General features: G+C 37.7%; 1 protein-coding gene across 1 annotated transcript in view; it reads right to left on the reverse strand.

Moving 5' to 3' along the window:
* Positions 1-8,488: 8,488 nt before the first annotated feature.
* Positions 8,489-25,310, reverse strand: part of LOC147648187 (uncharacterized) — an 85,970-nt gene continuing 69,148 nt past the window's right edge. Inside the window, exons 5-6 of the mRNA XM_086869783.1 lie at positions 25,209-25,244; positions 8,489-9,111 (exon numbers count right to left, since the gene is read on the reverse strand). Of these exons, the coding sequence (XP_086725909.1) occupies positions 9,012-9,111; positions 25,209-25,244 (136 nt within the window). The 3' untranslated portion in view covers positions 8,489-9,011. The remainder of the gene's footprint in view (positions 9,112-25,208; positions 25,245-25,310) is intronic.

The raw sequence follows: 25,310 nt of genomic DNA on the forward strand, positions 1-25,310 counted from the left end.
AGGGATTTGCATGAGGAAGTGAAATGTTGGCAACACCTCTCTTAGTTCTTGAAAGATGGGTTGTATGCAGAGCAGATGTCATTTCTGTGAAACCTTGTTCAAAGGAGCGTTGTACAACTGGCCACCATTTGATTGCCTCTATAGCAATCACCCTAGTGAATAGGTAAAAGGGCTGTGAAGCAACTCAGACATCTATACACCATAAGCATTAATACAAGCAAACCTTCCCTCTGCAACACACACAAAAAAATAACCAGTTTTAACGCATCATTTTAATAGGAAATTATCAATAATGTTTGGGTTTGGGACATGTCAGGTAAGACACTGACATGCCCACACTCTTCCATCTTCTTCTATACATTTCTTTAAGATGTCACAAAAAAATGATGTGTGTGTCAGAAAATGGTTTTATCCTCATCCTCCAGAGATAAAAGAATTAAACCTTCCTTTAAGCACCAATGAAATTGAAATGTGTAGGAAGAGGGATCCATTTACTAATAGTGTATTTTCCATGTCAAAAGTTGTGTTAAAAAATATATGTATGAATATATTCAGCTGCACAAACCTTGCAGATTTTTGTTACTCTGTGACACATTGAAATATTAAGAGAAATTGTCTCTGTCATTATTTCCTGTGAAAATACTGCAAGGATGCTCATTCTCCAAGTATTTTAGTGAAAAACAGAAATCTTCTAGAAAGGAGAACAATACTCTTTAATTTTGTTAACATCCTAAGGGAATCGTGCATAATGACATTTATTTCTTCTGGGATACTTTCTAGATGCAAATGGATTTTGCCACTGGGCAGTCATAGACAGGTGGAGAGAAGTCCAAGTACCATGTTTTATGCCACTTGCTTCATTTTTTTTTTATTGTAAAGCAGATAATATATGGCATAGAGATATACAGAACTCTCTAGGTTACTTCCTGACATTCCTCCAGTTTTTGAAATTGTTTGGATAAAAACATCTTTTTTCCTGCTACCAATTTATATAATTTTAAGTATTTGAGATGGAGCTCCAGGGATTCATGTTACTAGTTTAATTTACAGATCCAGTACAGTATTAGAAGCTTCCTCCAATATTTTAATATTGACCTGGAAAACATATTTTTATGTGAGATTTGTCTTGCTGTAGTACTTTTGTATCTTTTGGAATCTTTATATAAAAATGTGAGGGTTTTAAAGTTCTTTGCTCATTCCATGAGTACTACTGGTCCCTGGAACTAGGTAAGTGGCAGTTTCAAACACTGAATTTGTGATATAATTCTGGAATGAAAGCAATGTGTACTACCCAAGTTAACACAGAAATTTGACTGATAACACTTACTAAACAGTAGATTGTCTGGAACTTAATCGTGTAATGTCTGTCTTTCTGTTTACTGTCAACTGTAATATTCTGAATCATAAGGTTAATGGGTATTTTTAAGTCTGCTTTGAGCCTTTTGCAGTTTTTCCCATATTTATCCTGACATTTTTTTCTTTAATTGTCTGTAAATTATTATTCTTGGCAAGGCTGCTCTTTTCAATCGCAAACTGTTTACCTTCCACATGGGCCTTACTTCCTCCTTATCTGTGCTGGCTTGTTGATACTCAGCATCTCTTTTCCTTTCTATATATTGTACACAAACCTTCTTCTCCTCGCCAGCCATATCCTCACCTTCACAGCTCAATTCTCTCTCACTTTTTCTGTGTAACAAGCAATTTCCTCTCACATTTCCTCCCACAGAAGATGTTTTTGGTCCCATTCCCAAAAAAATCTCTGGCATTAAATAATGCCCATGCCTGTCTCTCCCGTGGGCAGGCCTTTATATGTGTTTCATCTGGCCAGCAATCTGAGGGCAAATCTGGCTCAGTAAATCATATTCATTGATTGATTGCCATTCCTGGGCAGTGAGACCAGGGCTGGTTGTGCTCATCCCTTCCAGCAACAGTCTCTCCTGCTCATGTTTTCAAATCAATTGCAAGAAGCCTGTTGTAGTATAATATGAAACCAGAGCTTCTGTGTTTTTATTGAAAGTGAAAAGGTTATTAAGCTGGTGAGGGAAGTGCTGAGTAAGCTATACTTACGCTGCTAAAATACATTTCTCAATTTATTAAATGGTAAATGTATTATTCAATTACCTTCATATCCTTAACAAAGTTACAGGTCACTTGGAAATAAGTTCAACTATTCTGTAAAAAACCAGGAAAGATCTCTGAAGTGGAGGATTCTTCACAGAGAGAACTAACAGATAGTGTCTTTGAAAGAGTATAGATTTTAAAAATGTTGTGTTTGCTCTGCTTTGTATTGTTTTAAGCAATTCTGTTTTGGCTTATATTTGAATGGTCAAAAGGAATTTAAACTTCCTATAATGGAATAAAAGAAAGTGATGTTTTTCTGATTTCTAGTTGCAACTCTTGTTTAAATTACTATCTCACTGAAAGCATTTAGCTCCTTCTCTATTAATTTAAATCTGTTAATTTACTGAAGGCTTAGTGAAAGTAACTAGGTAAATAAGCAATAAAAAAGGAAGAGTCTTACAAAATGCACTTATAACTTGACTGAGATGCTTACAGCTTTAAGCTATTTTGATCTTCATCTTCAGAATGCCAACAACTGAAGATCTGAGTGTATGAACAAATTATCACCAAGTAGATTTTCCTGTGAACTTCAAATGCAGCAATCACTAAATCACAGCCATGTATGTGTTCAGAATAAAATACAGGCTAATTTGAGTTGTTTCTTTCCCATCAAAGAAAGGAAATTCGTCACTCTCCCATTTACTTTTGGGTAAGAATGATCTAGTAGGATCCCATCTTGCAGCGGGATCCAGCTTGTACACAGCAGCTCTTGGGGAATACAGTGTTCCTAAACTGAAATGTTTCTGAGCAATAACAGCATTTGAAAGCTGTTCATTTGAATGCTGTGTGAAGAATTTGTAAAGAAATATACTGTTAAAAAACAAAAAAAATCTTCACTGCAGTTTGAGTCAGCTTCTATTATGCTAAAGGACAGAGTATTTTATGAGAAGAGTTTTTGTACTTCCAACATACAGCCAGTGAACTCTACCCTCCAAGTAGTCAGGCTGAATTAATTAATATTTCCTGGAATGAGTCTTAGTCCCCAAATATCTTCAGAAGATGTCTGCTTTATCTGAAACAAGTTTCAGACATCCCAATTAGCAAGAGACCTCAGGTTAAAACTCATTTATCAAATCTTACAATGTTTAAGTCTGAGTTGGAAACAACTCATTTTCATAGATAAAGGAAAAGCAAAAGTCAGGGGGCCAGCTTTGATCCCAGGCTAGCTCGGGTGACTTGCAGCCTTGTAAAACCAGTGCAGCTGCAGGGTGCATCAGGGTATGAGCCTGTATTTCAGTCAAACTTCATTTTAATGGAGAGAAATGACACATCAGAACAACAAGTGTTCTGATGAGGGATGACTTCTTGTTTCACTACCTGTTCATTCACAAATAACATGGATTACCTTTTTTAGGTTATCTTTTCTTCACCCAATTTTGAAGATGAAAATGAACTTATATTCATTATTTCCATTTATAAACATGGAAAATATTCTCAGAACCCTAACTCTTGCTGTTTTGGTGGGTCAGGTATCAGCCCATACATTTTCCCAAATGAAGCATGTGAGACTTTGCCAGGTCTAAAGGTTAGCAACTGGACTAAACAGACATTGAGAAGGTTTGTGTGGGCCAGGTGATATATTCATGACAGGTCAGGGTTTAAATTTTAAACTAGAAAATAGCTCTGGTACCATTGTAAAAAATTATTTCTTTTTTTTCCATAATATTCTTGGCCTGAGAATTGTAGTGAAGACCATTTATATCTGGACACTATTTTTCAAATTCTTCCTGCAGACCCAGCCTTGCAATCTTCAACATATTCACATGGCTTCAGTGAGGTTGGTTTCACAAAGACTGCAAATTCAGTCCACTTGTGCCTGCCATGTCCTATTATTTCTACATAGTTTTTGGTCTTTTTTCTTTCTGTTCAGAAACAGAGTTCCTTAAAACAAATGATTTAGAATTCCAAATATTAGAATCACTGTTAAGCACTGCCTTCACTTTCAAAACATTTTTTCTTGGATGCTCAGGTGTTTATGTCCGCATATTTAGGAGGATCTAAGGTAACACTCTTCCTAAACTACTGATTGAGAGGCAGTGATTTCCTTATACTTGCCTAAGCCAGACTATAAACATTATTTCATATAAGACTAATTCAAATGAGACAGTTTTGTGAAGTTGTTTTCCACCTCTACTTTCTGATTGCACACAGGTCTAATGTTCTGGCATCTGTACAGACCTCTCTGAAAATTTCTGCCCTTACTTCTGTCTTATACTTCCTAGGACTGGATGAGCTCCCTTAAAGCATGCTGATCTTTATCTCCAGCTAAAAAGTGTTTGTGTCTCTTCAGCTGTATTTCTGTAAAATTCTGCATGTCATGCTTTATTTGGAGAGACTTCACCTTTATTCCCTTGTGTATTTGATCCCCTATCTTGAAGTCTGTCAGATTCTATAAGCTGTTGGTGAGGAGAGGGAAGTGGGAAGGACACCTTACTCAAAATCAGTGAACAAGTTATTTAAAGCCCCTTCTATCATTTCAGCTTATGTCTTCAACTGAGGTACCACACACTCTTTAAGTGAATATTGATTTCTGCCTCCTCCAAATTCCTCAGTGTGCCATTGCTTCCCACCACTCTCTCTCCCCCCAGACATCCTTGCACCCATCTCCCTGTGCAACATTCATGTTTTAATGGACTTCAGGCCAGCACAATGTGATTCAGAAGTACCATACTGACCCCAAGCACTGTGCTGCTTCTTTCCCAAAAGCTGACAATCTCCCATGAAAAGAGTCTAGCAAGGCAAGGAGGGACATCCTTCACCACATGCACACAGGATGTGGACTCCAGAGTCATCTGGGAAACTCTGAGACCTGCATATTTCAACCTTCAGTTATCAAGTTGATTCCCAAAAAATTTTATCAAATTCTTAACTATTTTCTGTTACACCTTTGACATTATACTCTGTGACAATGAGTTCCATAGTCTTGTGGTAAAGATAAATACTATAAAATTCAGATGCTTAAGTAGTTTCCATTTAACTGTTAGTTTAACTATTCATCCTTTTCTTCCCACGCAAATAATTTGAAAACTTTCACAGTAACATTTTAAAAAATATAATTCCAAAGCATTATCACCACCTTTTTATGTATCATCCAAACAAGACCCTTTCAATGTACAAATTACACAGAAAAAAACCTATTTCCTTACGTTAAATACTTAGGAAAAAATATTTTAAATTTTTTGAGCAACTGGAAAAGGGAAAAATCCAAAGACAATAGTATAATGTTTTGGAGGACACATCTGTTTCCCTGTGCTCTGATTGAAGTGTCTGATTCAGTTGTTATCATCCCTGTGGTTGAGAGAAATTGTAACAGTGATTGTATGGAAATACCTGGCTGTGTGGTAATCCCACACACTTCAAGCTGTTCCACATGTAAGATCCAAGTTCTCTTAACACCAACACAAACCAACAGCTTCCAAAAGTTAGTCTAAAAATGAAAGGTTTACGTAGAAGCCAAACAGTGATGCATAGGAAACAATTAAATAGTAAGTAGCTCCTTTTATTACATTTTTAACACTGATATCTGCCATACTTCCCGCTCTCAACAATTGGAATAAATCCATTATGCATAGCCTGTCTGAAAAGGACAGAAAAGAATCACTGCCTGATGATGGATGCCTGAGAACAGAAGATAGATGAAATTGTCTTCTCAGGCCTTGATAGTGGCAAGACGGCCAAAGCTGCATAAAATTTCAAAATAGAAAATTTACCTTGGGCATAATTTCTAAAGACTTCTAGGCTTAATTTCTACACAGTTCCAGGTTTCACCTATGTCCTGTAACATGCCAAATTTCTTAACTTTTAGGAATTCTTTTTATAAGTTGCTGTAGTTATCTTGAAATATTCTTTTTTCCTTTTTCGATATTTGTACAGTGCCAAATTATAAGAAGTTTTGCATAAGGACAAGAATTTCTATGTTTGCTCTAAGAAGCCTCCATTGCAGTTTCACTGATAGAACATTTCTTTACCTTGAGGAATTTACTGCCACCAAACCATTTATTCATGTATATATGTTTATATTGTTTGGTCATCCTCTGAATCTGGATATGTGTGCTTCATAAAGTCAATGAGAATTTTGCCACTGACTCCAGGGAGAACAAGATCGAGTTTTAAGTCCATTTTCCCTCTAATCTATTTGATCTTTTCAGTCTCCTCTCACACCATCACATCAAATCTTCCTAAACTTCCCATTACTTTCATCACAGCCTCGTTGCAATTAGCTATGATTAGAAGTAAAAAAAATCCTCATTTATATCTTATGGGAATTCAGTAAGCCAACCTCAACTGGTTCTTTGGAACTAGCATCACTTTGCTTTTATTTTTTTATCTCTGTCTGAACCCCTTTACAAGATATTCTGGGCTTTAATTATCATAATTTTAAAGAAGAGAAAGTCAGGTGCAGAAGAGTTACATGATTGATCCAAAGTTCCTCTGCAAGTCAGCAAATCAGATTGAAACAAATTCACTCTGTCACATTTTCTCTACTGTTTTAGGAACAGTTCTGTTTCTTGCATCTTTACACATACACTTTATGGAAAAAATTCACAAGTAATGCACATACATAAATCAGCTAAGTTTATTTATGATGATGTATTAATTAAACTGACCTCTAAGAATGGATTCATTTTCCTGACACCAAATAAGTAAGTTTTCCCTTGTGGCAGCAAGGAATTGTGACAGAAGAACACTGTCTTCTAACATCATCAGTTTACATAAAAATCTAAAGGACTCTATTATAATTTCCCGTGCACAAAGCTTTTATCTTTTGACTGAAAGCATGTTTTCCATCTTGAAATTTAGAAAATATATATAATGTTGACTTGGGGCAGGATGTAATGAAGTGCTTGAATTGTAGTGGAATCATTTTCCTTATCACCAGCTACAGAGTCAACCAATTAATTGGCTACCAGCAGGTCCAATCGTGCTAAATCCCTGTGTATTAATGGATTTGAAGTAAAGGGCCAGGAATCACAGAAATTCAGAAAGAATGTCTTCTTTCCTGCCTCCTCAGTTATTAGTGTGGATTTAGCACCTAGGAAAATATCCTGAGCTTTACACCAGTTTGTCTCCAAGGTAGCACAAAATATGGGCAGCAAAAATTTCCTGGCTATTTTGAATGGAATATTATTTACAGAAGAATTATTCAGCTTATTGAAGTTTTTTTTTTCTGTACTTCTGCTCTCAAATAGAGCCAGTACAGCAAAAGATGTAATAAGCAGCATCCTCTTGGCAGTTCTGCCTACAGCTCTCTTCATGATGACAAACACCACCTGATAAATCTGTGGATGATAGCACTGAATTGGGTACCAGTGCTGGCAGCAGCCATGGGATGCAACGAGTGGGACCACAAAGCACAAGCCCTGGGAAATGGGACTGTGCAGTATACGATAAATCTACTTCATATAAGAATTTAAGAATATGCATGTAACTAATTTTTTTTTTTAATTATAGCCCAGCTGCTCAGTATGGTCCAGTATCACAGATCCATTGACTTGGTCTCCACCCAGCACCTGAGACAACAATGTTTGAGCACCATAACAAGTAATCATTGACTTGATTTCTCCTAAAAGGTATTTGCTCCAGCTACAGTTCCCTAAAATTCTATGGATGTGAGTTGCTATTACCGGTATCTCAGCTGTGCATCTAAATTTAATAAAACCAAGCCATACAAACAAACAACCTAAACCAACCACCCAATATGTGTAATGTGTGTTCATCCTTTCCAGGGCCAATGGGGAGGCAGTTTTCCATCCTATTTCTGCAATATTGCAATCTTGATGATGGGAAGCCTACCCCATCTGAAATCTATGTTCTACATCTTATATTGAAAGACCTCCTCCTTGAAAAAAATAGCCTTATCTACCATGCAAACCCTTATTCAGAATATTTTCTTTGCTTTTTTTTTTAAACATGTCTATCACCAAGAACAAAATTCATTGAACTACAGACTATGAGGCAAAGTATGACAAAGAAAGCAAAGAGTAGGAATTACAGGCAGACAAAAGAAGCTTGCCCATTAGGACGCTGTCTGGAAATTATCCTATTTCTGTACCTCCCGCAAGGAGAGTTTGTTCAGTTTACATGAAACAGTTTTGGAATTACCATAACATAAGCATGAAATTGGCTCCAAGCTTCTCATCACTGCGTGCCAGGGAACTTGTGGGCAAAAAATGAAAGTAAAATAGTAGTCTCATTAGGAAAATACAGCATAAAGCAGTTACAACTACAAAACTCAGATGAACATAACTTCAACTGAAACATTGGCATTAGTTTTAGGATCAACTTTGGGTTTAGGCACAAAATATAAAACAAAAAATTGCTAATTATGAGAGATAAAAACACAGACAGGCTCTTGGTCCACCAAAAGTCACATTTAACTCCTTACTTTATTTCAGCTTATTTTGGTTTGTTGATTAGATCTGCATGGGTAGCTGTAACAAAGAGATAAAAGCTGCACAAGGGAAGGGGAAGGAGAGGAAAGGAGCACCACAGTGATAAATGCTGTTTTGTGGAAGACAGTAAACCTTTATTTGGAAGTCTTAGAGTAAGAAGAAATGCAATGAGTTACAGGTAAGGGAAATGTAAAGACTAGTTAGAAGAAAAATGTCAAAGGGTTTGTAAATACTTCAAATGCACTCCCAAGCTATTTCTGTCTAAGCTGTTTTTAGCACCTCACCATGTTTTAGTTGTTGTATCTCCCCATACCTGTCCCCCCAAAAAATGCAGCATCCAGCCTGATTGCACCTTCCTGCAGCTCAAGCCTTATAAGCAATTTTTCTACAAATTTTTCTGTTTAGGGAGGAAAAATCACTCTGCTCTTTGGCACCAGAATTTTCAGCAGGGGAACATTGTGACCATATCTGTTGACAGTCTTCACTTTTAGAGGTTGATCAGCCTCTGCTTGGGGTTTCTTCCTGGGTCATGTTTCCCTGACCTTTTTCTTGCTCCACTCCTCTGGACCTCCTCTGAAGGCCCCCAGTCACGTAGTATCTGAAATGAGACAAAGAATGACAGCAAAATCTTTATTAATCCTGAGTGGAAAGATGGCTTCATTGGAGGGATCATAGATGTTTAAATCATTGGATCCCTCTCTGAAACCGAGGGATATTTTAGGTTCACTCATTGCAGTTCATGTAAGCAAATGCAAAGACTGAATATAGAAAGCATTTATATGCATGTATATGTTCTGTCTGATGTGCAACATACAGCTGCTCTGTTTTATATCTGAACTCAGGGAAGAAAGCATAACACTTCTATTCCCAGAAAGCATAATGGCACAGTGAGATTTCTTTATTTGACAAATAAGAATTTACTGAATTTTTTTTTATCAGACTTTTTTGAAAAAATCTAGTGTTACTGACACAAAAACCAGTATATTTGCATTAACTTTTCCAAATCTGAATAGAGCTACTAGTCCATAAAACCAGCTCAGCAGTTCAATAGAGATAAGTTTGGGACTGAAAGTAGATGTAGAGCAGCAGAGTCCTCTGTCACTGCTGCCTCTTAACCTTTCAGTCTTCTTTCTTTTGTTATCTATTTATTATTTAGATCACCTGTACAGTCTTTTCTGTGGATTTCAGAAAAGTTTTTGTGACTTCTGCCTCCTTAGAGAGCTGTTGGTCCATGGTTTCTCCTCACATGTTGTGACACACTCTACTTCTATAAGGTTATTCTTTCAATTCAGAGGCATAAGTTTTGTGGTTTGCCAATTTCTGTGGAAAGCAAAATGTGAAAACCTTTCCTATCCTAAGCTAATTGCCTGTCCTTTGTGTGTGTGCAGAGCTGGGGGCATGGGAGGAGGGGAAGGCTGAGTAGGTCTGGGAAGTGCCATGTAACAGTTGTTACTTCATATATTAAACTGCACTGATTTTAGATTGTTTGTTTTGGTTTTTTTTCAGACAGTAGCATGGTCACTGTCACCCATTGGAGAATGGAAATTGAAAATTAATGCACAAAAATTAATGCTGGCCCTAATCACCTTGAAATAAAATTTTCTTGAATGGAGCACAATTCTAGCAGTACAGTTGTCCCTGCTTAACTCACTTCAGAAGGTATTGAGTCCAGTTAAAATACTTTCACCTAAATTCAAATTAAGGTTCTCACTTCTGGAGAGCCTTGAAGTGTGTATCCATCCAGGATAGTACTCAGTTCTAAGTATATGCTTGAGTCTGAGTTTCCACTGCTTTGTCAAAGGGGGGGTTAACTCATGCAGGTGTTTAAACTGAGGCACAGTCCATGCCTTGTTCTTCACAAAATAACAATGTGAAAATTTAGAAGCTAAAACAAAACCCATGGAGTTTTAATTGCATATTTTCTCTTGACATCTCTTCCTTGAGAATCCTTTATGCACCAAAACATTGTCCTCAAAAGGTGGAAAGATAGTGATAACTGATAAACATTTTTTTCAAATATCAGTTTTCTTATTTCCAGTATAGATGTGTCATTTCAGCTACTATCAAATCTGTTGTTTTCCATTGTGATAGCATTAAGTGCCATAAGTGGGAATAGTTAAAGGAAGCTCTCTTGTTTCCATAACAAAAGTTATAGAAACTTCCCAAGGGCAGATATAATCAGTGAGGTATTTTAGGGACTGATGTTAGAAAGATGGCTTCTCTTGAACTCACAGTATTGCAATATATTATATTTTTTAACATCCTATGAGATTCAGAAGTTTTCTAAGTATTGAATTAAAAATTATTTCCCAGAGAGTGAGAAACAAAATAGTATACTTGTTCCCACTATCAAATGAGGATTTTTCTCTATTCATTGTGTGTATATCTTATATGTGAGGATGTGTCCGCACATGAGTCATAAAACTCTGGGTCTTTTAAGAAAGATGTTTATTAGCCAAAGAAACTGGATATCCCTAGGGCTTAATATCTCCTTTTCATTTGTTGGCTTGTTTTGTTTTTTTTCCATCTTATTCTTAGCTGACATGAAGGAAAAAATGTATATGACACTAAATTGCCAAAAAAAGAGAAAAGGTTTAAAGTGTTCTTGTGGATCAGACGCTGCTCATCTCCAGAGCAGGTAAGTTCTTCCACTCACAGACGAATTATTCCTGCAGTTTCCAGCCCTTAGCTGGATGTCAGTCTCTCCTAATGTCTGAGATCTCAATGTACAATCCAAGCTTGGTTGATCCTAGGCTTCCTTCACCATTAACCCACTCAGTTTCATGAAGTGGTGGTGGCTTTGAAATGTGTACCACTGATCTTCAGGGACATGGGAGTGCTCAGAAAACTCAATGCATTTGACAGCCTATTCTAATCAGAAAGCTGAAACCAAGTCTTGTCAAATAATTGAAATGTCTGTAAATTGCTGCCTAACAACATATAAATAAGTAGACATAGAAATAACTGATTTGTTCAGGCCCTCCAGTAAATCGCTGTCTTGCCTTAATTTATTTGCACCCTACTTTTCAGACTTCTCCTGATGAACCTCATTGCAGACAAATTAAAAGCAATTGTTGGCAGAAGAGAAAATAAAAAAGTACTTGTAGGCACTCAAAACACAGAAACTTGAAATTTTGTATCTGCAAGGTATGGCTGATACTTGTGCACTGTTTAATTCAGTCAAAATAAGACAATCTCCTGAAAGTTTATTACCACAAATCTTCTTTAAGGGCATGAGGTTTATTACATTAAGAGGCAGAAGAGGTGGAGATTAAATGAGGTATATGGTCTCCTGAGCCTCTGGAGCCGAAGGAAAATGCCCGCATCCCATCAACCACCACCAGCAAAATACACACACGGTAAAAAAGGCTTTTTATTCTTGAGGTAAATATAGATGAAGTTTTGTCTTCAGCATTCAAAAGGTGTGGGATTTTATATCTAAAAGCTAGACAAGCTCAATACCTGACTGAAATAACCTTAGAGAAGGTTACATATTGAGGGCTGAATTCAGGATGCTCTGTGAAAGTACATCTGTTTTATATGAGACACACAATCTGTCTCATTCCAACCTGCATTTCTGGGTCACTTGAGACATTTAAACTGCACTTATAATTAACAGCTATTTTTAAACAACGAAAAAATAGAGCACTGGTAAGGTACAAAAGCATTAAAATTGCCCCAGTTTTGCTTTTCAATAGGACACACCACTGCAATATGCTTCAAGATCAAAGAGAGCTCAGAAAAAAGAGACAGGCTGATCAGTGGGGATAAATTGTTCCCATTATGATGGTATAAGAATAGGGTTCTTTCAATTGAAACAATTTAATAACCACATTCATTACATTCGTGTCCACTTGGTTTTATCTGAACAGTTTTTGCATAACTGGGGAGCAAGTTCAATTGAGCTTATTCTCTAGAAATTAAGATGTGCGGGATTTGACATTCAGAAATTAGGCACTAATAGTCAGCAAAGCAGTTGTCTTGAGATTCCCCCTGGATATAGCTGGATCTGCCTACCACTAATTATGTCAAATGCAAATGTATTCTCTAAAAGACACACCAAAAAATTTAATTAGCTCATTTCCAGACAGCTAAGGTTATACTAGAGCAATGACAGCTATCAGAACACGATCTTTTCTGTGTTTATAGCATCACTTTCATAAAAGCAGAAGATGGGCAAATGCAACACTGTTGTTTGTAAACTTTTTTTTTCTGACCATCAACAGCACAAGCAGTTTTAAGGACCAGTCTTTTACAATCCTAAGCAAAGCAACTGAGCAGTATCTCCACAGTGACATTTTCAGCTACATTTTTATAAGAAAGAAGAGAGTCATTGATAAATTTCCCTCTTCCTCTAGTATACTGACTTAGCAGCAGACACCTATGTTTCAGCAAGGAGGAGAATTCCCCAGCAGACGCCTTGGTGGAGGAAGATTGAATTTTCCAGTTCTCAGCTGCATGCTATTGTGCGAAGCGTGGGGTGAAGTGCCATGTGGCTTGAAATGCGGTGTGGGTGTTAAGAACAAATCTGCACAAATGCTCCTAAGAACCAAATCCAGAGACTGCCGACCATGTATAAAGCCCACCATACCCATTTCTGCCTGCTAGTCTCGTTGGTGAAAGGAAAATAGGCAGGAGCATTTAGAAGACATTTCCCAGTGCACATGGGATCCTTCCTTGTTTTCTTGTCGCTGCCAAGCCAGCAAAGAGTAAAGGACTGTTGAAGCATTCATTGGGTGGCAACTGCATAATAGCAGCATTTCTTCCCTCTCCCTCTGCCCCCTTCTTTTTTTATCAAAAAACAAAGTGTAAAAAATGTGGAGTTATCCTTGCTTCAGTGAAAGTTTTTAAATGGATGGCCTTTCCAGAAGCAGCGATTCTTCTCTTACTTGGCTATTTCCCCAAATGGGATTTGCAGTATAAAGCCATACATGGATCTAATATTGAGGAAAGAGTATAGAGTTGTACAAATCACTAGAAAGATAAATATGCCATATAGATCAATAAATAAAACCTAGTTCCAAAAAAATCAAGCCCCAGCATTCCAGGCCAATTAAGATGTTATTTACTGCTTACATGATTGCTAGTTTGATGTTCTCCTTATTCATTTTTACACTATAGGCATTTGTTTTGTTGAAAGATATATAACTGATTTGTAAATAGAAAATGATATAAATAGATTTTATGTCTCATAAAACTGTTAATCCATGCTCCATATTAAATATATGCTGTACTATTTTTTTGTACTTAGACACATCTCTAGTATAATTAAAATAAAGTATGCTGGCTTTATTTTTTCAGTAAGTCATTTCCTAGCATAGAGCTCAAATAACAGTGCAACTGCAGCATGAAATGTGGTTATAATAGCCTGAACCACATTTCCTGAAACTAAAACATGGGAGATAATAGTGTGAAGGTACAAATTAAATGCAAATAAAACAGATTTCCCATTGTTGCTAATCCCTGGATTAGATTTCAGTGAGAAAATTAGCTGTAATATTTAACCTCTTTGTATTGTAATCATTGACATATTATCAGTTCCATTTTCAGAGTTTGTATAGGAATTATTGCACAGGACTTTGAGAAAACCACACATTCACCTTTTACTCCCCAAGTGGACCTATTATATGGTAAACAATATCTAGCAATATCTAGCATCTAACACAGAGACGATTAGAAAGCCAACTGTGATTTTAAAAAAGGGATACTTTGGTGATGGATATGCAATTGGTTGCTACCCCTTGGCATTTTAGATGTATACTATCTTCTGTGTTGCCTTTTGTTGAATGATAGATACACTGGTGCAACTGCCATTTTAAAATAAATTTATCCCTTTAATAAGCTTAATAAGAGCACATTTATAAAAATCTAGCAAAACTTAATATATTAACCAAGTTTATACATTATTATAAACCCAGAATATTTGTATTTAAGAGTCTACATGGAACATTTGCATCATTTTAATAAAATAAATGAAAGGCAAATGGATGCATACTGTATACATGGGCAGCACTAATATTTGTGGAAAACATCAAGATGTTTAAGAAAGCCCTATTTTTTTGAGAGGTCATTTAGAACTTGCATTAGTAAGTACTCACAACATCACAGAACCGTGTGATGTGATAAATTGTAGCATACCTTGCAGCGTGGGTAGTTCAATGTACAGCTGGAATATACCCCCAAGACAATGGGCAAATCACTTTTAAAAGAGTCCTGTGTCACAGATCTATGTACAGCCATTTGAAGGGGCAAATTTTCCCTATTTTGAAAGGCTTGATTTTTGGCCTTTCAAATGGAATTACACAAAAAAAACATACTAAAAGTTACACTTTTCTTACTTACACTTGTTTTGACAGAACAAATCACTATTTGATTTTGTCAGGTTTTGGGGGTTTTCCTGACATTTTTTGTTGTGGTTACCTCTATGAAGTACCTATCTGTGAAATGTTGAAATCTGAACTTGACCTGCTGCTCAAGCTGTAACACATAGACTCAGTTCCCATGCTAGCAGGCCACAGGTGACTCTTGCAACTGCATGTTTCACTCTCAACTGAATTGTTGCCAAACCACAAGGATTTGTTAGAGTGAAGAAAAACACGCAAGCAATTTAGTGGAAATCCTTCTACTCTCTTTTTGTCTCCCCTGTCTTCGAACACTAACAACCATAGGTCATTAGGAGGCTACTAAATTATCCAGTTTCATATTTCCCCTGACAGAGAAGAAGGAACTTGGTCCAAAACCACTGAACTCAATATGTGCTGGCCTCAGTGTGATCAGAGTACTCGAGACATCTGCCTCAGTTCATCTGATTATTTAGCGTGAACTTCTATGACTGAGAATGGGCAGTGAATGATAGATCCCCTTGTACTTGCTGTTGACACTGTTCACATCATACTGTCTCCAGGAGCACAGAAATAGCTTAGGATAGTATAGGATACCTTCCCAGCTTTAGGTTAGGTCCCAGAGAACAGAACTTGTCAGTGAGCACAACGGGACTGTGATTGTAGGCTTTGACTGACTTTAAGATGTGAGCAATATCAAGTAAGTGTCCACACTGTCTTCTGTTCCAGATTTTTACTTTTAAGATATCGTGGATTTCACAATGCAATAATATCTGTTTGCAATTCATCCATATAGAACAGCTAACACTGTCATCTGAGGTAAGTATGTGACATACAGAATGATAAATAGAAGCTACTCCTGAAACATCAAACACTAGCATTCCAGGACATTAAAGTTATTATTTGTTGCTCAAGTGATTACTAGCTAGGGCTTCTGTCTGACTTGCAAACCTACTGCAAACCTGCCCAAGAAAATCACCCTCTCAATGATGCCATTGTAATTCATATGATTTTCACAGAGACATGAAAGCATGTGAATACTGCACTCAGTGAAAGCAGAAATACTAGCTTGGTTGAAGAAAATGGCCGTGTCCAAACAAACAGAGTGTTCCCTTCCCTTACAGAGGAAATGTATTTCAGCAGTCCCAATGCCAGCTAAGGTGACAAAGGCTTTGGTCTAGCCCAGAGGTGTGTGGCTCAATCTCCTTGTCAGCTTGCTGTCAAAAGCTTCCCACACACCAAGACCACTTTGATGACAGAAATCAAAAATTAAATTAAAGCATGAGTTGTAAGCCTCAGTTTTGCTCCTCCACCCAATTCAGTTTCTGGTGGTTCTTGTAGGGCTGTCCACTGGCAAATCACCCAAAAGCAGTTGATGGCAGAGGAAGGCTTGTGCTAGGCATCATTGTACTTCTTCTCATTCTCCTTTTAAAAATAAACAGATCACCATGCCTATGAAATAGCAAGATTTTTAGCTAATTCAAGCTTTATCTTGCATTTTACAGCAAGGAAATACATGATATGATAGCATGAGGCTGAAACTAGTCTTTTTGTTGAGTTGTGCTTGATTTGGCAGAGAGAGGACGAGAGTGAAGGGACCATGGGAAAAACAAGTGATCCAGGAATTATTCAGAAACAAATGGGAGAATACCTGGAAATTGACATTGGTATTAACCATTGTGAGATACAGTGCAGAGCTGTTAAGTTCATAATCTCTTCCATTCCCTTAGAAAATCAGCTGCAAAGCTAATGAGTTCAAACTTACTTGGACATGTGCATGGCCTTTCCATGACCAAAAAAACAGCTGTTTCTTGGAACCCAGGGTAAAAAAAAAAAAGCAGCAAAGATAAATCTTGCTGTAATGTCTTAATTTTTATAAGCATCTGTGAGAGTAGAGGTAGGCTGCATGTCCAGCTCTTACAGAGATTATTATATCAACCAGACTCAACTTCACAGGCTAGAGAGCCTGTGTTAAAAGACTGTGAATTGAATTTTGGACTCATGGCAAATAACTGTGTCATCACATCTCAAAAGGTCAAGGAAATCTAGCCTAAGTCACCTGATATTACATAAAAGACTAGCTAAAATAAAACATTTCTTTTTTTTAATACAATTTTTCCACTTTTTCTTCATCATGTTTTACTTCTTCCCATCACAGGTCAGAAGTATTTAAAACAAAGCTTGTTGGTATTATTAGTCATGGTACCACACTGATATGGGCTTGCATCTCATTAGCCTGATACACAGCTCCGCTTAATGTGAGAGAATTTGGCATTTAGGGTGTCACCAACATAGGAACAGAAACTGTGAATATAAATGTGTTCTTCACTACACAGTATCAGCTTTGATGTTGCATGTGATCAGATTTTGGGTTATTTCTCTATGATATTTAATGTTTTCAATTATAATTTGAAGACTTATCTTCCTAAACCTAAATTACGGTTTCTCGATAATTTTACTTGCCATTAACATTATTCATTTAATTCAGTCTTGGTGTTGCAAAACATTCACAAGCCTTCTCTGAAGGGGAAAATGCTTAACAAGGGCAACAATTTCCCTAGAGGTGTAGAGCACACTTAGACAGTTTTCTACTGACCATGCTCCCTGACCAGCCATGCCTCCTTATAATGGAAGTGTTTTTCTGGGAATAGAACAGAAAACAGCCATCCCACAGCACAGAGGAATACGGACCATGTGTAACTATATGAGCTGGCTGCTCATATAGGCACAGGATTAAAATAATATTCTCTCATGCTTTAGAGCTTTGAGATGTCCAAACTTCAGTAGACTTCAGCATGGGCTGAAGGATAGCCAAACTAGTTCTCAGTAAAATAATTCATGAACCAGGTGCTTCCCTCCCACAGCTCATTGGTCCCTAATTTACCTCACACAGGCCTGCAAGAAGGAAAAATCACAGCTTATCTGCACCACAGCTTAGACCCTTTCAAGCCTGTGCATCTCCAAGACCTGTTACAGTCTCCTGTCAATAAAGTGTGCATGTTACTTGCAGGGAAAAACAAGTCCATTTAGAAAAGAGACTAATGAAAAAATTCCTGGGCAAAAAAGTTGAACCTGTATGAACAAATGAATAATCAGTGGAGTAAGCATCAAGTCTTTGGTCACACAAAAAATCAGTTATGGAATTTTCACAAATAAATCTGTCATACCTAAAATTCACACGTTTTGGGTTTTTTTTATTCTTTCACCTAGACGTTTCTCTTAAAGGGAAAGATCTTCACTCCAGAACAAAAAACATCTCTGTGCATAGTCGAAAATATTTTGCTTCAATTTTGGTCAACACTATAAATAATCAGGTTAAAATCAGGGTGAGAGAAATCCTGCTGCCATCCTAGTTAAACTCATGGAAATACATGACAGTAATTAACTGTGCTAAAATACGTGACTGCAGTCAAGCTGCCTCCTATCCTACCTTCCACTAAACTGTTTTCTTCTTTTGCATTTCAGCACACAGCAGAAGTGGTCTTACACATTATTTTTTCATTTCAGGCCTCCTGCTGCTGTCCTTAAATGAAGATGCAGCTCTGAACTTCCTATCAAAACTCTCTTCAGGCCAAGAAGCAGAAAGAAGAGGCGTTTGTAAAGAGAAGTCATTTGCTGTAAATATGGGAGGTTTGTGTAGACTATTCTAATGGCCTGATTCTACCTCTCTCCAGCAAATGCTTAGTGCTCCTGCTGCAGCATCTACTGCTTGACCATGCAGAAAGCTAGCAACTAAGCATCAATGTATACAATTGTGTCACTAGAATTAAGTTCAGCTTACTCCTTTGTTCCTTCAGTTGCTTTGTCTGTGTGATCAGTCTTATAAAATTCCCTTCTGGTCTGTTCCTCCTTGGTGTTCTCTCTAGACCTGGATACACTTTTTTTTTGCACAGCAGCTGCTTTCAAGTTTCACCATCCAAAATTTTTATTATCTGGAAATCTGATGGTTTTCATCTCTCCCTACCTTTCAGTAGCACAACCACTCATACATTATTTAAGTGTAGTTAAGTTTTCCACTGATTCTAACATAAATTTGAGCATATTTTTAAAACCCTCTCCTTTTTCTCCTGCTTTATGTGCTTTGCTATGCTAAGGCATTAAGCAGAGTGCTAATGAGCATGACACCACTCTAATAAAGATTTCAGTCATAAAAAAGCCTGCTACTTTAGCCAGTTCTGCCAGTGACTGCTTAAAACTTAATATGTACAGACAGTGTGCAAATGCTTGATATCTTGCAAAACTGAGCTGTAGCTCAGCTGCTAGGAAAGTGTCCATTATCTCACATAGTGCAGTTGATCAGTCATAGATTTGCCAGTCTGGAAGCCATCCTACATGCATTTCTGCCTTGGTAGATTCTGAGAGGCGGCTTCTTTGGCACTACTGCTGCAGTACTGCCTACACTGATTGTGGAAAGCTTATGCTTTTAGGAAAGGTTATACCTTTGCTCCAAGATGGCACCAAGACCACATGTGTCTTGTGCATGAAAGTTACTGAGCATCTACCAAAAAAAATCTCAGGGGGTGAGGGTGATAGTCTCTCTGTCTTAGAATGAGTGCAGAAACTCTGAAGAACTAAACCAATATTTATTTTTTTTTGGCTGACACATAATACTGACGCTTTTAGTGGAACTAGATACAACTGATCCCAGAATCACAGACTATATTGAGTTGGAAGGGACCATCAGCATCATCAAGTCCAACTTCTGGCCCTTCATGAGACCATCCCCAGGTGCTACACCATGTGCCCAAGAGGATTGTCCTTGAGCTTTGTGAGGCCACTTGAACTCTGTCAGGCTTGGTGCTGTGACCACTTCTCTGGGGACCCAGTTCCAGTTCCCAGCCAACTTCTGGGTGAGGAACCTTTTTCTAACATCCAGTTTAAACCTCCTCTGACACAACTTCAGACTATTCCCTGGGTCCTGCCCCAGGTCATCCCAGAGAACATATCAGTGCCTGCCCCTCCTCTTCCCCTGATGAGGAAGTTGTAGACTGAGATGAGGTCTCCCCTCAGTATCCTCTTCTGCAGGCTGAACAGATGCAGCCACTTCAGCTGCCCCCATACATTTTCCCCTCAAGACCCTTTACCATTTTTGTTGTCTTACTGAACAAGTAACACCAGGTACAGCCTTGCATATGTGTTGCCACTACCTGTGTGCATACTGTATACATACACCTACATGCTGTGCCTACTGTATCTGTAATTGCACTGTAACATAATTTTTTCTCTTACCAGTGTTCATTCTCGGCAGGAATGGTGACTGATTTACATCATAAACATGGGGTTTACTCAATTAGCTGGTTTAAGACACTGACTCACGTAAATGTTGCGGTGTTTCTAACACTGTGGACTCCAGGTATTAGCTGTTTTGGATCATTAGTTGTCACAGTTAAAACATATGTATTAATTAAGTTAAAATTCATAAATTTCTCCTTTTCAGAGAGGTTCTGAACAAATTTCATTTTCATGAGTTCTTATGAGCAATTTTAAGAATTACTTTCAATGTAGCATTTTATAGGTGTCATTGTATAAGAAAGTTGTTAAGTATCAGAAAAATGTTCTACAAGAGAAATGCAAATCTGCATAAGCCTCATTGTGATTTAACCCTTTTAGAGCTGAGAATAACATAAAGGGCTTGACTTTTTTTTTTTTTTGCTGTGCAAATGTATATAGATTGTACACAGACTGAACCTCTCACTTATACTACAACCTTGACAAAAATGCATTCAGTTAATCCACACAAAGTAGAATCATCACCTCAAAAAAGTACTCACTTCCTTAAAAACTGGAGGGAAAATAAATATAGTGCAGTAAAATTGTTGAGTAGAGGAATCTATCTGGACATTTCACAAAACATTTCATTATGCTGATAATTCCCAGAAGTGCTCTCAAGAGTGCTTTAAGCTGAGGATTACTGCACTGGATCTGATGGACTTTTTTTGTAGCCCCTTTAAAAGGCAGTGAACCGTTTTTCTATTTTATTTAAATAATGCCCCTTAAAATGGATTTTTAGAGGTATAATAACTCCTTAAGAGTCAGTTATGCTAAACAGTTTCTCTTGATAGAAATGTTGTAAAACTCGTTAACTGCACAATTTCAGATGCCGGCTTGGTGAATACTAACTGACATGTGAATGGCCAGAGTTTGTAAAATAAATTGAAATAGTTGTTGTATCACACAGCTAGCAATGCACAAGCTGTAAGCCACAAGGGGCTCAAACCTGACAGAAAATTACTTCAAGATGAATGAAAAGTGCTTGTTTCTCTTTATTAGTTTTTAGAGAACAATGAAAATGTTGAATTGTTTACAGAAGGGTTGATTAAATGTGGTCAGTAGGGCCATGTCCCTACTGCTAACTGTTAGCCTTCCCAGCATCCAGCCTCTTCCCTCCACCCCATGCATCTTCTTGTAGACTATAATGGTCACACATCTGTGTGTGAAATGTGCTCATTTTGACATTCCTCTGCTGCTCCGAGCTGTTGAGGCCTTTGTTAGGTAAAACACTGTTGTCAAGCCTAACAAGCAGCTCATGCAATTTGCTGGACACTGCCACAGAGAATAGCCCTGCTATGAATTGCTTCAGCATCTAACAATGCTTGGTTCAATATCGAAATGCATATGCATTTCTTTTCTTTGTTCAGCCCTGAAACTTTCAATATTTTGAAGAAATACATATTTTGTGTTTTAAAAAAAATCTGAAATGGGTTTGACATCACAGCACACTGTTTGTTTTATTCTTTCATTGTATTACTATTGGAGGAGGGAAAAGAGACTAGTTGTCCTTTTCTGAGCTAAATTCACTTTCTCTGTGGTACTAAGGGCACAAAGAGGAGATGCATCATGCCACAACATATTCGAGCAGATTATCTGGTCTACTTTCAAAGCAATTCAAATTAAGGCCACTTTAGGAGAAGTGGTATTTGCACAAGATGGCAACAGAAAATGTCCCTTTGGGACAGTGACTTTAAAAACAACTTAAAGATCAGGTTCACTTAGCAGCAATCAAGAGAGTAAAAACCACTGTGTATGTTACTATGGCTGTTGAACAAAATTGTCTCCCTTTTTTTTCCCCTTTCCACCCTATTCCATAGCCTTCATCCCTTCCCCCTCTTCCCCAGAAGAAAAATCAACCACTACTGTGCAAGGGTTTGAATGCTATTTGTGGCAATCTGTCACTTTGCATAGTGTTCCGCCCTGATGTGAAAGCAGGATTTTCTTTTTTTTCTATCTGTAGAACATGCTTTTCCAGGCCTATTGTGCCTATAAACAATGGCGTATGTAATTACCTTTCTGGGGTGGCAATTATTTCTCGGCATAAAAGCTGAAGTTAAGGCAACCCATCCTGCTGCCCCCCACCTCCAAATAAAGGATATCCTAAATATCAAACAAACAAAAATAAAATCATTTTGGGATGAAATCAAGGCTGCTTTTGTCAGCCTGGGAAGGGACAGATACTATCACTGCAGCCTCTAAATGTCAGCATGATCTTTTTTTTTTTCCAGGCAGTAATTGCTTTACATTTTGTTTCAGATTGAGTCATTTCAACCTTTGCCTAGAAGCCAGTTTTTGCACCCCACCTCCTTATACTGAAAACTTTTGCACTTTTGCTAGGGCGGATTTCCTTGGCAATTCTCTGGGTAAGAAAATACCATACCTGTCATGTCAAAGCTGTTGGAGGGTGCGAAATGCTGACTTTCTTGTCTTGCTTCAAGCTATGGGAGGTTACACAGGGTGGTGGGTTGGGAGAGTGAGGGATGAAGGAGAGAAAATCCTTTTCCCCACTGTGTGTGTCCATCTTGCTGTATATGGCTGGAGTCCTCAGTGCTGCCTTCAGTTGGATGTCTATGGCCAGATCTGTCATAGTTTCACTGTATCTGGCAATTTAACTTACCTCAAGGTTTCCACTACTGCTATAAAACAAGGGCCTGATGCTACAAAGCAATATGACTAAATTTGTGCTAAAAGCTCAGGTCAGACTACTCTAAATCCCCTCAAACACATTGAGCAAGGATGCTTCCATTCCTAGTTCTCTGTTCAGAGACCCACTGATGCTTCTTCCAGTGAGAGTCATGCATGGGTAGGGCTGGCATATGCAGCAGTGCTCCATCAGCAGCTAAGAACTAACCCTCATGTAATTCAGGCATACAGCAAAATATCAGCACAGATACTGCCCACCTATACATTTACAAAACCAGCCTAAACTACCTTTTATATCTGAGAAGTGGAGGATATGATGCTGATGCTACAATGAAAGTCACACAGCAGCATGCATCTCTTCATCATTTTTGATGTAAATCAAATATACAAAATTCAAAATCGATTTATCAGCAACAACATATGTTTTTATTTATAAAAGGCTGTCTCATGTCCTTTCTGAATTAAATTTAAGGGGGCACTTTTCTGAGTCTTTAATACACACTTTATTCTCAGAAATTAGGGCCAAACAGAAGTGGATTTGTGTAAGTTTCTTTTATGCCTGAAAATGTTGTTGTTACTGTGCCTACTTAGGTACTGATAATGTGCATTAGGTACTCCTAATTCAGACACTACTAAATGAAAGGTGTTTTAATGATTAATCCTTCATTCTCTTCTACACCATATGCACTGGGAGGCTGGCTTTGTGAGTACTCTTTCTGTGTTACATGCTTTTACAAATTAAAGAATGAAGGGAGGAGTAGGGCCAAGAGGAAGCGTACACAAAACATAAACTCAAAAGCACGATTAGTGTCCACTTGCTTATCTCGTATATGCAGACCTTCCATCGTTCATGAAGGTGTTAACTGGCACACTCCCTATTTTTCTATACATCAGACAGAAAAGACTGCACCAAAAGAAGGAAGCAGATGAACACCTTAAAAATTTCCTCTCTTTCCATTCTCCTCCCCATTTTCTTTGCTGAAGGGACAGTAAGAAGCAAACATACATAGTTATGTACATTCCTCAGCCCAGGGACAGCACCAGCAGATTCAATATCAATTGAACCGAACGATATAAGCAGCCTTCCCAAATTTGTATCTGCTGGTGATGTCAACAGAGGGAAATAGGAATTAAAAGTTGCTGTTTGATTTTGTCAGCCTGGTAATGGGTATAAGAGAAATTAAAATCTCCTGCAAAATGGAAATCACCATCGGCTTTGCTGGGGAGCAAAATCACAGCTTTAAATTTATTTTTTTTTTTCTTTCAATAGATGTGAATAGAAATTACAAGAGCCAAACCAGAGGAAATACGAATTATGACACCAGGATCTGGGTCTAACTCTCTTCCTCGCAAGTTTGAGTAGGTGATTTTGGAGTTGCCCCAAGTGCTGATTCCATCATTGCTTTGACTGTTAATAAGTTTCTCCACAAGGAAACATTTTCCCTTGAAGAAAGTTCTGAGGGCCATGTTCACCTCTGCATCTGTGCAAATATTTTGTCAGAGTTTGAGCTAAGATGTGTTAATTGAAAGGAAAAAAGGGTATACTGTGAGATGATGGTATCCCCAGTTGGTGTTGGTGTCATAAGCTGGTGTTTCTTGCCAGCTATCCTCTTGTACTGCTTTCCTTGTCTATACCTCCTTTCCTAAGAGGATCTCAAAACACTTTGCTCATGTAAGTTAGGAGTTCTAGCATTGTTCTGTAATGGAAAATTTTTACTACAGTTTTGGGGATTTTTTAATTAATACACTGAAATACAGAAAAATTTAATGTCAATATCAAGAATAACGGAGCATTGTTACTAATGCTGAAAATAGAGCAACAGATCCAGACTTCAGCTAAGCAGATCCCCTCCCAGCTGCTGTGGTAAGGACTAATACCCAAAAGTTACTAAGTTATAGTTTTCTCCTCTGCCTTTAATCATTAATCATAATAATTGCTTGCAGCATCAAGAAACAGCTGTGAAGCCATCCCTCTCTACAAAAAGATGTAAAAAATACAAAGCTTTTTCTAAAAGCTTTGGTCAGAAAGAGAAACTACAAGCTCAAAGATATATGAGAGCTTCTGCGTCTGAGATCTTTTTAAGAGAAAAATAACCTGTTTGGGAGCTTTGTGTGCAATGTATAAGTGTTCATTTTCCTGTGTGAGGACATGATGACTTCATCTCCTCTCACCTACACCCTAAAACTGGGAGTGGGTCCACTTTTTTTAAACCGTGGTGTTCTTTTCCCTACTACATTACTTTTATTAACTTTAATCTGGTTAATAGAGCAAATATTGTTTCTCATTTGTTTTCACAGTCCCAACCTCCAGAAAACACCAGAGATGACAGTAACACTGCCTTTCCATAAGGCTCCAAGACTTCTACTAGGAACCCTAATAAGCACAGACACCTCACCACTTTTATTTCAGCTCAGAGCATGTCATTGAATTCAATCTTACCTGTTCAGATGATGGGCTTTGCCAAACCACATAAACCTGTAATTAAGGGGAGGACATGCTATAGCCACTACAGGACACTGCAGCTTTCCTCATTGTTTGCTG

This window comes from Cyanistes caeruleus, chromosome Z, assembly GCF_971803275.1.
Source record: "Cyanistes caeruleus chromosome Z, bCyaCae1.hap1.1, whole genome shotgun sequence".
Lineage (NCBI taxonomy): Eukaryota > Metazoa > Chordata > Aves > Passeriformes > Paridae > Cyanistes > Cyanistes caeruleus.